Here is a 16,391-nt window from a genome sequence, read left to right as displayed (position 1 = left end):
ACAAATTATGAACCGAGATGCAGAATTTTAACATTTTGAACCTGATTAACTGGCTTCTCCTCTGACCCTTTTCTCGCTAAGCTTTTACTTTTACACTGTTTGTGTCCGTCATTTTTCCCAACTCTACTAAATACACTGACACGCCACGGCAGACCCAAGATGGACAGCCCGTCTGACCAATCAAGAACCATACTGGAAATACACACACAAACGTCATTGGTTTTTTGTTTTTTTTTGTATTTATTTATGAGAGCTGCTGGAGGGAATTAATTACTGATGAGAAGATCAGGAACCACTAACCAAAACGGGGATGTCAAGCCTTAATGCTCCCTGCAGATGTGATCTTTATTGCACAATATTGCAGTGGACCCGCTGCTATTCGCGGGGGACAGGGACCCGGCCGGACCACAAGTGGCGAAAATCCGCTGATTATTAACGCCCATTATTATTTCATGGAAAATTTTACAGCAGCATTTTAAATAAAAAAATAAAAATAAAATCTTGAATATGCGGGGGTAAACCGCCAATAACCATTTTCGGGATTGGGTTGGAAAACCCATATTCTTCCACACCAGCAGATGGCGGACGAACATTTGCGTTCTTTTTTCTTTAACGTTTTCCTCTGTTTGTTTCGAATCAGTCAGTACGTCATCCTGTTACCTCTTGTCATTGGGGAACGGAGTCGGAGTTCTGTCCATTAAACCCGTCAAAAAAAGTTTATGGATGACAGTGTGCTTTCTACAGTCCGGACATTATGATTCCCCAGGCGGGCAAAGGGTTTGTGGTCCGCATTCGGTTCTCCTCGTGGCGGCGGCTGTTCCAGGGCCGTTACCTGCTGCTCACTAACACGGTGAGCGGAGGAGGCATGCTGGCGCTGGGTGACTTCCTCCAGCAGAGCCGGGAATCTCTCAAAGACTCGACTAGGATTCGAGACTGGAACAGGACAGGTGAGAAGAAAAAGGGAAGGCCACCCATACTGGATTTGACAATGTGGTTAACGAATAAGTGTGGCCTCGGTCTCAGTCAAACGTGTTTCTATAAATTTACGACTGAACGTGTTGGCTATTGCTAGGGATGCGTCAGTACATCCGCCATATTGAATGTGTGTCGGTTTACTTGTATCGAGTGACGCAACCACACACACACAACCAACGCTCTGAGTTACCGAAGCGGGCTCGGAGTGAACTTCACAATGCACCGTATGTTGATATGGTGTGCGTTTGTTGTGTCGGTGCGACTAATTTGATGTTTATAAGGATATCTGGATGTGTAATGGTAATGGGATGTATCAAATAAAAGTGTATGCAGTGTTGTGTAAGCGTGCAGCCAGTAATTTGTAACAATGCTATGGACATATATATTAAGCGCCTTGTCACGTTGCTATAAGTTTACAAGTTCGCCATATTGGATGTGGAAGGCTTGTTCTAATGCGAGTAAATTGACTGAATTTAAAGCGCATTTCTCCTTTCTATGTAACATTGTTACTGTGGGGATGGATTTTGTAATACTATGAATATAAAAATATAAAATTCTTATCTACATTACAATTTTTAATTATAACTACCCTGCCTCTCGCCTGAAGTCAGCTGAGATAGGCGCCAGCACACGGGGGACACTTGTGAAGAAAAGCGGTACAAAAAATGGATGGATATTATACACACTGTAGTCCCAAAAGGGGATTTATTGCACACTCCGCTATATATTTTTGGTGTACAGTGAACCAGATCATTGTTCCTCCGCTATATTGTGGTTCACCTTTCGTGCCACAGCTTTATATATATATTAAAGCCCTCGCATGTGGGGAAGGAGTGACACACTCACAAATGCACTTTATTTTAGTATTGAATTGTAAAAAGACAAACATTCCATGACAGTACAATATTGACTGACTCAAAAGAACTGCTGTGCCCATCAGTCCGAAACCTTGGTGTACTGATAGATTCCGATCTGACTTTCAACAGTGATATCAATTACTAAAACTGCCTTCTACCATCTGAAGAACATATCCAGAGTGAAGGCTTGCATGTGCCAAGCAGACCAGGAGAAGCTCATCCATGCTTTCATCTCAAGTAGACTTGACTATTGTAATGGTCTTCTTACTGGACTCCCCAAAAAGAGCATTAAACAGCTGCAGCTCATTCAGAACGCTGCAGCTCAGGTTCTGACCAGAACAAAGAGGTCAGACCATATTACTCCAATTCTAAAGTCTTTACACTGGCAGCTTTAGAATAGATTTTAAAATTCTGCTACTGTTACTAAATGGTTTAGGTCTTGAATACATGAATGAAATGCTAATGGAATATAAACCCAGTAGGGTTCTGAGATCGACAGACTCAGGTCAAATAGTGGAGCACAGAGTCCAAAGCAAACATGGTGAAGCAGCATTTAGCTGTTATGCTGCACACAAATGGAGGAAGTTGCCAACAGAAGTGACTTCAGCCCCAAGTGTGAATGTTTTTAAGTACAGGTTAATATTATTATATTAATATATATATATATATATATATATATATTTCTTGTACTGAACGCTTTTTATTTATTTATTCTCTCTTTGTTTTAAATGTTTATAAGCAGTTTTTTTTCATTGGAATTGTGGTTGTATCTTGCACCAGGAGTGAACGTGTTATCTGGGCACATCACCTCTCTAGTTTTCAGTACGTTGTGCAAGCCGGCTAATGTGCCAATGGTCACGTCGGAGGTGGAAAATACCTCCATAAAGCTGTAGTGTTGAAATTAAACATTAGGGTGTGCCACAGTAATACCTACATTACTAAAGAACAAGCAAACCTTAGTATTAATAATAATACTGATCAGACTTAATTCGAAAACAACTAATTAAGAGGCAATCACCACTAACATTTATTGCATATACAGCGGCTGAAATAAGTATTTAACACGTCACCATTTTTCTCACTAAATATATTTCCAAAGGTACTACTGACATGAAATTTTCACCAGATGTTGGGAACAACCCAAGTAATTCATACATACAAAGAAAGTAGAATAAGAACAGAAATTAAGTTGTGTGTAATAATGTGAAATGACACAAGGAAATAGTATTGAACACATGAAGGGAGGTGAAAAAAGGCATGGAAAGCCTAAAATCTATCAATAAGCAAACAGAAATCCAGCCCCTTGTCAGTGCAAATGAATATCAGTTGGTTCAGTCCTAATTGATGGCCTACAAAAAGGTCTCATTGCCAAGGTGTGAGTCAAGACACATGATGGGTAAGAGCAAAGAGCTGTCTCAAGACCATCGCAAAGTAATTGTTGCAAAACATAACGATAGCATTGGTTGCGAGCGCATATCTAAGCTTATGAATGTTCCAGTGACCACGGTTGGGGCCATAAAATTTAAGTGGAAAACCAATCATACCACCATAAATTTGCCTCAATCAGGTGCTCCTCGCAAGATTTCTGACAGAAGAGTTGTCCAAGAGCCAAGGACCACCTGTTGAGACCTTCAAAAAGACCTGGAATTAGCACGTACTGTTGTCACAAGGAAAACAGTGAGTAATGCACTTCGCCGCCATGGCCTCTATGCATGCTCATCACGCAAGATCCCATTGCTGGGGGGGGAAAGCATGTCAAAAATTATTTAAAGTTTGCTGAACAACATTTGGACAAGACGGTTAAATATTTGGAGAATGTAGTCTGGTCTGATGAGAACAAACTTGAACTCTTTGGATGCCATAATGCACACCACTTTTGGAAGAGAAATGGCACTGCACAACACCCTGAAAACACCATACCAACAGTGAAATTCAGAGGTGGGAACATGAGAGTGTGGGGCTGATTTTCAGCAAATGGTACTGGTAAACTTCACATTATTGAAGGAAGGATGATTGGGCAAATCTACCAAGACATTCTTGACAATCTGCTGCCATCTACGAGGATGATGAAAATTAAACGAGGGTAGGACATTTCAGCAGGATAATGATCCAAAACATACTGCCAAGGAAACTCTCAACTGGTTTCAAAGAAGAAAAAAAAATAAAGCTGCTCGAATGTCCCAGTCAATCACTTGACTTGGAGCCAATTGAAAATCTATGGAAAGAAGTCAAACTCAAGGTCCATAAAAGAAGCCCACGGAACCTTCAAGATTTGAAGACTGCTTGTGTGGAGCAATGGGCCAAAATCACACCAGAGCAATGCATGCGACTAGTTTCTCCATACAGGAGTCGTCTTGAACCAAACAAAGGCTTTTTGCACAAAGTATTAAATAAATACAAGTTGGCGTGTTCAACACTTTTTCCCTGTGTCATTTCACATTATTAACACGTAACTTAATTTCTGATCTTATTTGTTCTAGTTTATTTGTATGTATGGATTACTTGGGTTGTTCCCAACATCTGGTAAAATGTTCATGTCAATAGCACCTTTGGAAATATATTTAGTGAGAAAAATGGTGCCCTGTTAAATACTTATTTCAGCCGCTGTAAATATATCTATGGATTGAAAGTCATGTGTGTGCATATACATGGGAAGAAGGGTTTTCCTGATGTTTGAAGTCAGTTTTGGGGGTGCGCATTATACTGCGCGACTACTGTGAAGTTAATGGCACGATAAATACAAACTAAAGGCTCTCAAAATATACATCTTCATGAAAGTATTTGTAAAAGGAAAAAAACAAGTGAGCTGCTGTTGTACTTTGTGTAAAACTCATCAGTAACAGTATTTTTTTTGTCCTTTCTTGTTTCCAAAAGGTCGTATGTTTGTGGTGGGCTGCTCCATGGGTCCAGTTCTGCACTTTTGGTACACATGGCTAGACAGAAGATTTGTGGGATATGCTCTAAACACAGTCGTCAAAAAGGTTCTGGTGGATCAGATGATAGCGTCGCCAACACTTGGCATGTGGTACTTTTTAGGTGGGAAAATTCTTTTGTTCTCGCTGTTTTTTAAAAAAATTTTTTACATTTTTATTTTTTTATTTTTTTGCTATGCAGCCATTTTGCACCATTTACAGGTTATGCTTTGCCTTTTGAAGGCTAAGGCGGCCGGCAGGGTCCTGATCCTCGGCCAAATTTCTGCTGGCTATTTATTAACAACAACTTGTAGTTATTATGCATTTTTTTTCAAGTGTATAATATATGTCCTGTAAAACTGTTTCTCAAGAACATTCTCACTTGTAAGACGGGTGAGTACAGGGTCAAAGGTTGAGGTCTTGTTGTGGGTGAGCCGGTGAGGTAAAACAAAAGATGGTATGTTTTCATATCAGAAATAGTTCAAAGGTTGTGTGTGATAAATGAGTGGCACTTTGTTTGGTGCCGCATTTCAATGCTTTACAAGAGTTGTGCTCACCACCAATGTGCAACTTATCTCAAGCTTGTCATGATGAAGTGCCCCGCTTACACACGTCTGACTGAGTCACAACTGTGTTTATTGCAGGAATGGGGCTCATGGAGGGACGCTCCATATCCCATGGATGGGAGGAGTTTAAAGATAAATTCTGGGAATTTTATAAAGTAAGTGCACATGCATGCACATCCAGGGATCAGTGTAAATGTGGCAAGTTTTGCGTGTGTTCTTGTTCTTGTAGTTCAACCACAAGCACTCCAGTGCAGCATGGAGACCAGTTTTCTAAATGTTCTCTTGTTTTCCAACAACTCTTTGTGCTGCTCGATCATTCAGCATTTTTCTCATTTGGACAAATCAAGACAAGGCTATCAAACATTACAATGTCAAGTAAATACAATGGAATCTCTAAATTTGAATGTCCGGCCGCCATCTCAGAGGAAAAAAATCAAAATTGTCACTTCTTGATCCATGCTGTAGAGACTTACCTCCAAAGGTAATTTTTCTTGTCCTCGTCTTTCGCTCATCATCAGTCATGTTTTGTTTTTTATAGAAGTTTAACTGTTGGCAAGTGATTTATTAAACCAAAATACGACAATATAATGGGGGAGTTGAATGTAGGGCTGCAGCTATCGAATATTTTAGTACTCGAGTATCCTACTGAAAATTCTGTCAAACAATTGAGTATTTGGATAAACTATATTTTTTGCTTGGTTAAACAGCAATTCTGATTACAAAAGGGAAAATAAGACCTTTCACTTAATAACGTACACCTAATTGGTTTCTTTTTTTAAAGAAGTTTGTATTTCTTCACATTGTGCATAAAACAAGGCATTAATTAAAAAAAGCCTTTGTGTGTCTTCACTTAAGCAGCTAGCATTTTCTGTCATAGGTTCATGGCTGTGCATTTATGAGTTTAGACCAGCTGACTAGGAATAAGACAAATATTCTTTGTACTACTACAAGTGTTCAATTTGTTCTGCGATGCGAGACCGCTTAATTTGAGCCTTGTACTTTTATAATCGTCCAGTCAGGTTTGGTCTGCTCAAATATTTAACTGCACATTGTTGTTAACTGAACTATTTAGTTAATGTTAACATGTGAGCTCACCAAACTAAATGAGGTGTGTGCATTATGGTGTTCTTAAACCTTTCATGTGTAAATGTTACTACAAGTAGGTTAAAAATTCACTTTACTACCACATTAAAAGCTGTGGTCATTTTTTTAGGCCCAGTTTGCGAGACGGATGTAAATTGTGGGTACGGTTGCAAAGGGCTGGAACATATCTGGAAAGTTTCTGATACATTTCCGTGGGAGGTTAAAATGCTGAATTTTAGAAATAATCCAAATTGAAAATTTGCTAATTTGGAGATTTGTATGGATTAACTGTGATCTGAGGGTAATTTAATGGAAAGATATCATATTAAATCTGAAATTGGATTCTTTTAATCAGGAATCCCCAGCTATGATTAAACTCAATATTAAGAACCAACCTTCAATATTGTAAATTCCTGGTTTCTTCCCACAAATCCCCATTAATTCCAAGGGTAAGATTCAAACTTGGAAAATTGATCAGCTCAAAGTGATTAATGTAGCAAACTGAGCCTCCATGTCACTGTGTGTTTGCGTGTACCAACATTTTGCTTGTAATACGCAGCTTGAACAATGTTTGTGGTGCCTAATCCTCTGGTGTTTGTTCATGCTGATCCGTGTCCGTCTTTTTGCCGACAGGCTGACTGGTGTGTTTGGCCTGCAGCTCAGATGATCAACTTTTATTTCCTCTCCCCCAAATTCCGTGTCGTATATGTCAACACCGTCACTTTGGGGTGGGACACCTACCTTTCCTATCTCAAACACAGAGTAAGTTGCCCTTGTAGGAGGTTAAATAGACTTTCTCCTTCATAGTCCTCATTGTTTGAGCATGACACATTTACTTTTATTTAGTTTTGGGGTGTATGCTTGTGTTGCAGGATGACAGTCAGCCCTCAGAGCTGCTATCAGACAGCAGTTTGTCAGATGCGCAGCAGAAAGCTCTACCACCATCCAAACCTCTGGAGGAGAAAAGTGGATGGTGATGTCAAAGACAGGCTGCTCTTCCCAATACAGTTGTTAAAACCTGCTGCACGTGGACGTTAGAAGTTGTTGTGTTGGGACTCCTTTCTTCCACGTTCATTTGAATGGTACTGAATTCAGAGTATATCGGAGTATTCAGACATTGTGATGCGTGTCCTCGGTTTGTGTGGACATTCCAAGATTTAAAAAAAAAAAAGAAGTGAAAGCTCTTCCCACCGAAGATAGGAGCGCTGCTACATATTCTATGATGTAAGAAATCTAAAATTTGATGCTGGTCAGTGTTCGGAACATTTAAACTGTGTAAAACTATACTGGCATTTCACTTAAGGGAAGAGTATGCATTTTTCAAACTGCTACCAAATTTGACTTAAATTCCCATCCCCGCCCCGTCGCGTCTCTCCCCAAAGAAATGCCCCCAGCTCACTAAAGCGCATGCACGCCAAGGCTGCTACATTGATTGCTAGCATGACTTATTCATGATTGAGTATTGCCAAAAGAAAGTGTTACCGGTTTAATGTTGTATTTTTTGGAATGTACAATCAATTAAAAGGAGAGGTGATTAACTTACCCGATGACCCGATGAAAAAGGTGACGCCAGCAACAGTGGTTTTCCAAGTCAGCCCTGCAGCCGTTTGCGTATAGGACATCACCGTTGCATATGTTTGCCCTTGTTTTGTCTCGGGATCTGTCCAATTCATTCTTTTTAACTTTTGTTGCTAACCGGGCGGAAAAAATCCGACCAGTTAAAAGAAAGTCTGCGGGAGGGTTCTGGGTGTATTGATTGCATGTCACACACGTCATGTTTACCCGTGTGTGTTGGTGTGTTTTTTTTTTCCCTGAAAACTGCAAACTCTACCTTTAAGTCAGTGTATATACTCTTTATGTATAAAGCTCTGAGCTCGCTCACATGATAATTTAGTATAAAACTAATTAGTAGAATTTTGTTTTATTTTATACCATACCAAAAATGTTCAGATTTGAATTCATTTCATTGACATTAAGACAATATCATTTGAAAATACCAAATTTGACTTAAGTCAATATTTTTGTAACATGTTCCATTCAATTACATTTTGTTAAATCAACTCAAAAATATGAATTTGATCCAATAAGAACATATTAGTCCTACGACTGGTTGGCAACCTGTCTCTGGTGGTCCGCCTCGCGGCCTAAGTCAGATGGGATAGGCTCCAACTCTCCCGTGATCCTGAACCGGATGAATGGTAGAGAATGGATGGGTGAATTAACTTATTCTTTGGTTTAGTTACCAAAAAACATACAATTCTGTGGAACAGGTTTTCTTAAAAATATATGTAAAATCCCATTTTGTGTGTGTGTGTGTGTGTGTGTATGTGTGTGTACCTTTATCTGATTTGAAATTTTGGCACGCTGAAGTGTTTCGTGCTTCTACTGATGTTTTCAGTGTAGCATGGTGGTCATGTTTGTAAGAGGACTAAATTTTTTTTAACCACAGAGGTTTGCGCATGTACAGAAATTGATGCAGCAAAATAGTGCTTGATTTTTCATTTAAATGGTCTCACATTCAAGCTGATGAAAATGACAGCATTTTTTAGCTGATTTGACAATGATAATCTAGAGATTTGTCAACTGTTATACATTTTTGTTCATTGTAAGATTAAGAACTTGTTTATTGGTAATGCCATACTTAAGATGTATAAACCCCAGTTACAATGAAGCTGGGATGTGTAAAATGTAAATAAAAACAGAATACGATGATTTGCAAATCCTTTTCAACCTATATTCAAATTAATACACTACAAAGACAAGATATTTAAGGTTCAAACTGATGAATGTTGTTTGAATGTATTTATTTTTTTGGTTTTGTTTTTTGCAAATATTCTCTCATTTTGTATTTGATGACTGAAACATGTTCCCAAAAAGCTGAGAGAGGGGCAACAGAAGACTGGGAAAGTTGAGGAATGCTCTAAAAACACCTGTTTGGAACATTCCACAGGTGACTAGGTTACGTGGAAACAGGTGAGTGTCATGATTGGGTGTAAAAGGAGCATCCCCGAAAGGGTCAGTTGTTAAGAAGCAATGATTGGGCGAGGTTCACCACTGTTTAAACAACTGCATCAGCAAATAGTTCAACAGTTTTAAGAACCTTTCTCCATGTAGAATTGTAAGGAATTTAGGGATTTCATCGTTTACTGTCCATAATATCGTCAAAAGATTCAGAGAATCTTAAGAAATCTCTGCACGTAAGCGGCAAGGCCAGAAACCAACGTTGAATTCCCGTGACCTGCTGTCTGCTGTGGTCTGACGAGTCTACATTTTAACTTGTTTTTGGAAATCATGGACATCGTGTCGTCTGGGCCAAAGAGGAATAGGACCATCTGAATTGTTATCACTGCAAAGTTCAAAAGCCAGCAACTGTGATGGTACGGTTCAATTAAATACACTCAGTAGCCACTTTGTTATGGCGAATGTGCACAATCCAACGCTGATATTTGTTTTATTTACTGTCACACACTATTTGACATCAATAAATGTGCAGTTTTATACAACAGTGTTCCTAACCTTTGTTGAGCAAAGGAACATATTTTACATGAGGAAAAATCTCAGTGCAACTCCAAACAAAAATGTCAGAGTATACTGTGTATACACCTAAACATCTTGTTTAGCCATGATGAGCATATGATGAGGTGCAGTTGTCCACCACTGCAAACTACAATAATCAAAAACAATAATAAACATTATTAAGTACTGTAACGACATCTGTGATAAGCGGCAATTTAAATTCAGTAGTATCAACTGTGTAAAGCCAATATTTGATACAGCGCTTGTTTTGGATCTCATTACAGTGTTTCCCTAATAAAGTACTGCTAAGTCGAGAGAGAATCATAAAATCACATTGATGTGCATCATGCTCGTTTGGGACGGTGCCAGCTTCAGTGTAGAAGGGTTGTATCGCAGCAGGGATGGAGAGTGGCATGCCAACACAGCTACAGTACTATTCAAACACTGAAGCACAAGCTTCTAGGAGATTACGCATTGGCCAAACAGACATGGCACGCATCCTGCTCTTAAGGATGTGTGTCTGTGTGTGTGCGCGTGTAAGCATGTGCTGCCAGCGTTTTCCTTTTTCAACATGCCAGCAGTGATGCATCTAACTGTGTTCATCTCCCTGTTGACTGTGACCATCAGCCAGAGTAAGTCAGCCTTTCACATTTCTACTGGTTAACGATACTGTATATAAATCAAAGTGATAGTTTGGTTTGGGCTCATTACCTGCATAGACAGTTCGAGAAGTATAATATAAACATGAGGTGATCGATAAACTGAATCTGAACAGCAATATAAGTTCTGACTAACTTTATTTCCAACAACAAAAATTGTGACAGACTTAATATTGACATTGTTTTATACACCACCAAAGTCTGACTGGAATGTCCTTTTAGTAGATGTTCTTCTAATCATCAAGTTGTTTTTATTCTGAGATGTCGGGGCTCAAATATCTTTTTGTATAATTGTGTAATTTCATGTTCATGACATAAGAGTGCAGTAACATCTATTGTACACTATAAGGACATATTGTACCTCAATTGTGATAAACCCCTTCATATTTTGTTTCACTTCCTCAAGCTATGCATTTCATACATTTCCACAGAAGTGAAGAATGTGTATGATCAACTGACCAATAAAAAACTCATAGAATTGAAAATAAAAGTGTATACTGGAGTCTTGAGTGGTCGTTTTAATTAATTTGAACTGCTTCTGCATTTACTGACTATTAACAACAACAGTTTCATCTTGCAATAAGAAAAAAACTATTGTTTTGAAATGCTTTTTTAATGGCTGTCAAGCTGTAACTAGTTAACTTTTGGAATAATGCTGATGAAACATAAGCTGTGTCATTAAAAAAAAAAATGTGTTTGCTCATTTGCAGGCACCAGCTTCTCTTCAAAAACTAAACAAAGGCCAGTGACAACGATCACCAATTTGACGAAGACAAACAATGAGGGTTGGACCAGCCACACCACAGAGCTGCGACCGGCCACTCGTGAAGGGACATCACAAGTGTCAGCGTGGCCTCCGCAAACAGCCAACAGGACACAGGAGCCTGTCACTGTGCTTACCGGGCAGACTTCCAAAGAGACAACATCTCTTCTATCGACAATCTTCGCAGCAACAGCAGCAGCAGCAACCTCAACTGACGTCACACCTCACCAAAACAGTACCGGCCAAGGTCAGTCTGCTACATCAAGACATGAATGATACACTTATGCAGCCTCAGCCAACCTACCTCCCCATAAAAGTCAGATTTATTGCAATGTACAGTATCTTTCTTTCTTCCTTTCTTTCTTTCTTTCTTTCTTTCTTTCTTTCTGCTGCACATGATGATTCGTCGACGTGTCAAACCACCACAGTGAAGCGCCAACTACTGGCGTGGAGGACTTACTCGATGTGAGATTTATTTGCCTGATATCGACAGCCTTCAAGAGTACCCAATACCTTGAACTAATAATGCCTTATACTGATACCCGGTATGGGTATTCACCCATTTGACTATTTCTGTATGACTTTCTTCCATTACTTATTTTTCTTTTCTAATTTCTTCCAGTCTGAAATACTTTTGTTTCCTTCTTTTCGTCCTTCCTTTATTTCTTGCTTGCCAAGCCGGCATTCAAACCCAGAACCTTGAAGTGTAAGGCGGACATACTAATCACTTGACTATTTTGCTGTCCCCATTTCCTTTGCTTTCCATCACTGCTTCCTTTCTTAAGTTCCTTTTCCCCTTCCTGACCTCCCTTATTATCCTTCTTTTTCCATCCTTTCTTCCTCATTTCTTTTTTCTGTCAAGCTTCTTTTTTCTTCCTTTCTGTTTCCTTCCAAAACACAAAAACAGTCTGTAAAGTAGTTATCCATCCAAACCTATTTACCCACTTAAAACAAAGAAATTACAACTTCTCATCTTCATTAACAGTTTTCTCTCCTTTTTTGTTTTATTATTATTGTTAGTGTTATTGTTATGATTAATTTATTTACGAAAAAATAATTCTCAAGCAACGGACATCTTCACTCGCAAAAAGGACTCCAGGATGGACCTGGTGTGATGTCACATGGTCATGTGACATGAAAACCTCAATCGCAGGGCACATAGAGAAACAGCCATTTTATGCTATATTTGTGTAGAAAACATCCATCCATCCATTTTCCATACCACTGATCCTCACTAGGGTTGCGGGCGTGCTGGAGCCTACCTTCGGGTGAGAGGCGGTGTACACCCTGAACTGGTCGCCAGCCAACATATTAAAGTAAAATCAACCCCGAACCTGAGAATTGTGAGGCCAACAAATAGTTTTCTATTATATCTAATTATAACATATTCCTGGCCTTTATTCCATTTTGCTGCCTCGAGTAGGACTTTTGTTTTGAGTGAAGTGCACCCAAAATGCTTCCTTGCCCTATAAAGGAACAGAAAATGGTCCGAATCCTCCAAATGATGAATTTGTTACCCTCTCAGCTCACCCTCAGGACTTTGGTGAGGACGACTTGAGGGCGAACCCTGGCCTTGTAGCTGTCATCACCATCTTCTGCATCATCTTTGCGCTTGTGCTCATGGTGGCCACAGTGAAATGTATCCAGTCGCCGAGGTCCGACTTTGAGCGGCTTGAAGATGTGCCCATGGTGAGTTGGATGTATCAAATACATTGAGGTTTTATTTCCCAAAGTGCTTTACAGTCCCCCGTTGTTACAACTGACTGTCAATCAATTTTGCCTGCGATAATTTTAATATATCGGTATAGTATATGTAGTGGCTATAGTCCATCCAACTTACCCCAGCTGACTTGGGGTGTGAGAAGTGAGGACCAAAACACCTTGAATATTTGAATTTCTGAAGTCCAAAGGCCCTCAGGTCTTACAAATGAGAATTTTATCTTTTTGGTGAAAATATGCCCAATTCATATATTTTTTTTGTTGTCATACAGGATACTACATACGATTGATGTTAAGTGTGAGGTTTTTATTTTTATTTTTAATTTTTACAACACATATATAATGTATGAGCAGTTTGGTTCTTTACCGGATCAATGTGTAAAGTGTTTTGCGATAACTTCAGGATTGGCACAACATAAATACAATTGACTTGACTTATTCCAACAGCCTCAACAAGGGCTATTAAGAGAAGCTTCATCATGGATGTCAATAATGTCAATCATTTTAACATTTTTGTTGTTTTTATGTTGCAGTAGTGGTTCACTTCTTTTTACACGCGACCGAGAATGATGTTAAAACGTGACCCGTGTGCGACCCCAGTCATCTTTGCATCAGAGACTGGAGTGTTTTATTTTTACAATTATATGACAGAAGGCAGCACAACGTCCTCGTAGTTAGAACATCTGTTCCACATTTCTGACGCTCTAGGTTCGAAGCTCGGCTCCGGCCCTCCTGTGTGGACTTTGCATGTTCTCGCCATGCTTGACATTTGTGTGAATGTGAGTGTGAATGGTTGTTTGTTTATATGTACCCTGTGATTGTCTGGTGGATGGACCGTGCCTCTCGTACCAAAGTCACCTGGGATAGCCTCCAACTCACCCACGTCCCTAATGAAGACGAGACCTTTAGAAAGGTTAGAATAATTACATTTTACTTAAAACATTGCCTCTATATACAGTACAGTTAACAATAATAGTCTTTTTAGCAGTGAAACTGATTTTGATTTTTAAAAACATATTTAAATTAACCCAGAACATATCTTTATTTTCTAATTAGACAGTGCATTTCTTTTGATTCAAAAATTCCTACTAAATTCTGATAAAAACAGGTTGTGCTCAGACCAATTGTGCGACCATTGTATTACCACACGATCATGGTGTTCCCCATGCAGAGGCCACCGTGAAGCAAAGCGTGATACGTTTACTCTGCAGCCAAATGTGAATGAATGGTGACTGTTGTAAAGTGATAAACGCTACAGGGAATTGAACACACAACCATGGGGGAGAATGAAAGCCGGCATTGAAAACACATACACATCAAATGTTCCTCTTCGCCCTTCGGTGTTTTTTCTGTTTACTCTTTTACGTCAACAGGAAAGCTGATTGGATTTTGCTTGAAAAAGTCAGAGAGGCAGGAACGCAGGAATGTTTGTGTCGTCGTGTAGCTTTTTTATTTATTTTTTAAAAACTCATTACTGCCAAACGCTACCATTTTTTCAAAGCATTACTGCCAAACTCTACCATTCAGAAGTTTACATCAGCATTAAATAACACATTACAAATTAAATAATTATTTCAAGTATATGGTAAGCCCTATGGGCATTTATTCAGTATCTTTGATGAAGCTACTAGTGCGTAACACGTGTACTAATTGGGCTTAATAGTGGTTCTAGTGCAGCACAGTAGTTTACCTATCATCAACAATGGCAATCAAAACTGAGCGTTATTGTCTTTGCAAAGGCAGGAAGTTACATACATCTCTTGTACTAGAATACATTAGATTGTGTAAGTGTGCCTAATGAAGTGGCCGGTGTTGTCTGTCCACATGCTGTGGCCTGCACGTCCTCATATAGGTACAAACACTGACTCTGCAAAGTGAGAAGGTAATGATTAGCAGATGTGAGGCAGGCTTAATAAATGACAGCACAAGTCATGACGGGAAAAGTGAAGGAATCTTAAGGTCGATTCTCGGTCGATTAGTTAGAAAGGACTTTTTGTGCGTCAAACGATATCGCGAAAAAGGCTGCCAAGTTTTGTGGCAGAGTCATAATTTACATATCCTGTTTGCTCATTGTCTTGTTTCAACATGACTGACTTTCATTAAAATACTGCAGTGAGCAAGAGCAGAAGCAATAATTGAATTTGTTGCTGGTGAATTTGGATATCATCACTACTTTATTCAGTCACTCGTTACAACCGCTAAGATGAAAAGAAGCCGCATTTGGAAACTTATGGTAACTAATGGGATTGAATTGCTTTCTTCTAGCCAGCCAGCAAAGAAAGGATAATGATAATTTATGCACGTATTTACATATACACATATTTACTGTACTGTATTGCAAAAGTAAAGGTCTTGTAGTACTTCAGTAATTGTTAACTGCTAAAATTGTCTTTTCCAAGTAGGTGAGTTATCAGTTGAAGGACAATTTTCGGCTATGCCTAATGGCATCAAATGAAAATATTAAATGCACGTAGCATTTTTTCATAATATCATCTCATTCTACTTAGTTTTTTTTCTATCTTTTCAGGACAAAATGAATGAAGGCTCTCCATTTGCCCACTACTCTAAATAACTTCCACGACCTCAAGACGTCTGACACTCAGCTAGCTCAGCAGTAGCGGTGTCGTCAACATCTCTGCTCAAGTCTCCACGTACAGCACTTCACTACAAGCGATTAATAATTCAGCCTCTGCTTCTCCTTTTCAAAAAGACAATCAGTCATTTGCTGGCAATGTATTGTCACAATATCATTGCAAGAGCAGTGCAATTCACACTTGCACTTGAGCACAGTTGAGCAAAAATATACTGCAGAATATAGGGTTGCATAATAAACATGTTCATATTGATGTGCACCTTTTCTGATTAGACATTAATAGCGCAGAAAGTAATATGTATTGTAAAAATAGTGCTTGTCTTCATTAGGGTCAGGGGTGAGCTGGATCCTATCCAAGCTCACCTTTTGGGCAAGAGGCGAGGTACACCTGGGATACGTCGCCAGCCAATCGCAGGGCGCAAATAGACAAACAGCCATTTACATGTGCATTTTATTTGAAACAAAGTAAAATCTATCAAATCAGTGCAAAAAAAATCCTAATTGAGAGTAAAAAAAAAAATGCAACATTTAAATTTAAAAAAGCATGAGTAGCTACACTTTCATCCATCCATCCATCCATCCATCCATTTTCTACCGCTTATCCGAGGTCGGGTCGCGTGAGCAGTAGCTTTAGCAGGGACGCCCAGACTTCCCTTTCCCCAGCCACTTCATCCATCTCTTCCGGGGGGATCCCGAGGCGTTCCCAGGCCAGCCAAAGGATGTAGTCTCTCCAACGTGTCCTGGGTCG

General features: G+C 39.3%; 1 protein-coding gene across 1 annotated transcript; it reads left to right on the top strand.

Annotated features, from left to right (window-relative positions):
* Nucleotides 1-584: 584 nt before the first annotated feature.
* mpv17l2 (MPV17 mitochondrial inner membrane protein like 2) lies at nucleotides 585-9,113 on the top strand. The gene is made up of 5 exons (XM_061780637.1): nucleotides 585-947; nucleotides 4,707-4,868; nucleotides 5,389-5,465; nucleotides 7,027-7,155; nucleotides 7,266-9,113. The coding sequence occupies exons 1-5, from the start codon at nucleotides 755-757 to the stop codon at nucleotides 7,368-7,370; spliced, it is 666 nt and encodes a 221-aa protein (XP_061636621.1). The 5' UTR covers nucleotides 585-754; the 3' UTR covers nucleotides 7,371-9,113.
* Nucleotides 9,114-16,391: the final 7,278 nt, after the last annotated feature.

Source organism: Phyllopteryx taeniolatus, chromosome 7 (genome assembly GCF_024500385.1).
Source record: "Phyllopteryx taeniolatus isolate TA_2022b chromosome 7, UOR_Ptae_1.2, whole genome shotgun sequence".
NCBI classification, from domain to species: domain Eukaryota; kingdom Metazoa; phylum Chordata; class Actinopteri; order Syngnathiformes; family Syngnathidae; genus Phyllopteryx; species Phyllopteryx taeniolatus.
This window is presented reverse-complemented; position numbering and strand designations above follow the sequence as displayed.

Bases quoted from the DNA above. Each gene is read 5' to 3' on its own strand.
- mpv17l2 (XM_061780637.1), top strand. From the start codon at position 755: ATGATTCCCCAGGCGGGCAAAGGGTTTGTGGTCCGCATTCGGTTCTCC. The intron at 4,869-5,388 runs GTGGGAAAATTC...TGTTTATTGCAG, and splicing joins TGGCATGTGGTACTTTTTAG to GAATGGGGCTCATGGAGGGA. The intron at 7,156-7,265 runs GTAAGTTGCCCT...CTTGTGTTGCAG, and splicing joins TTTCCTATCTCAAACACAGA to GATGACAGTCAGCCCTCAGA.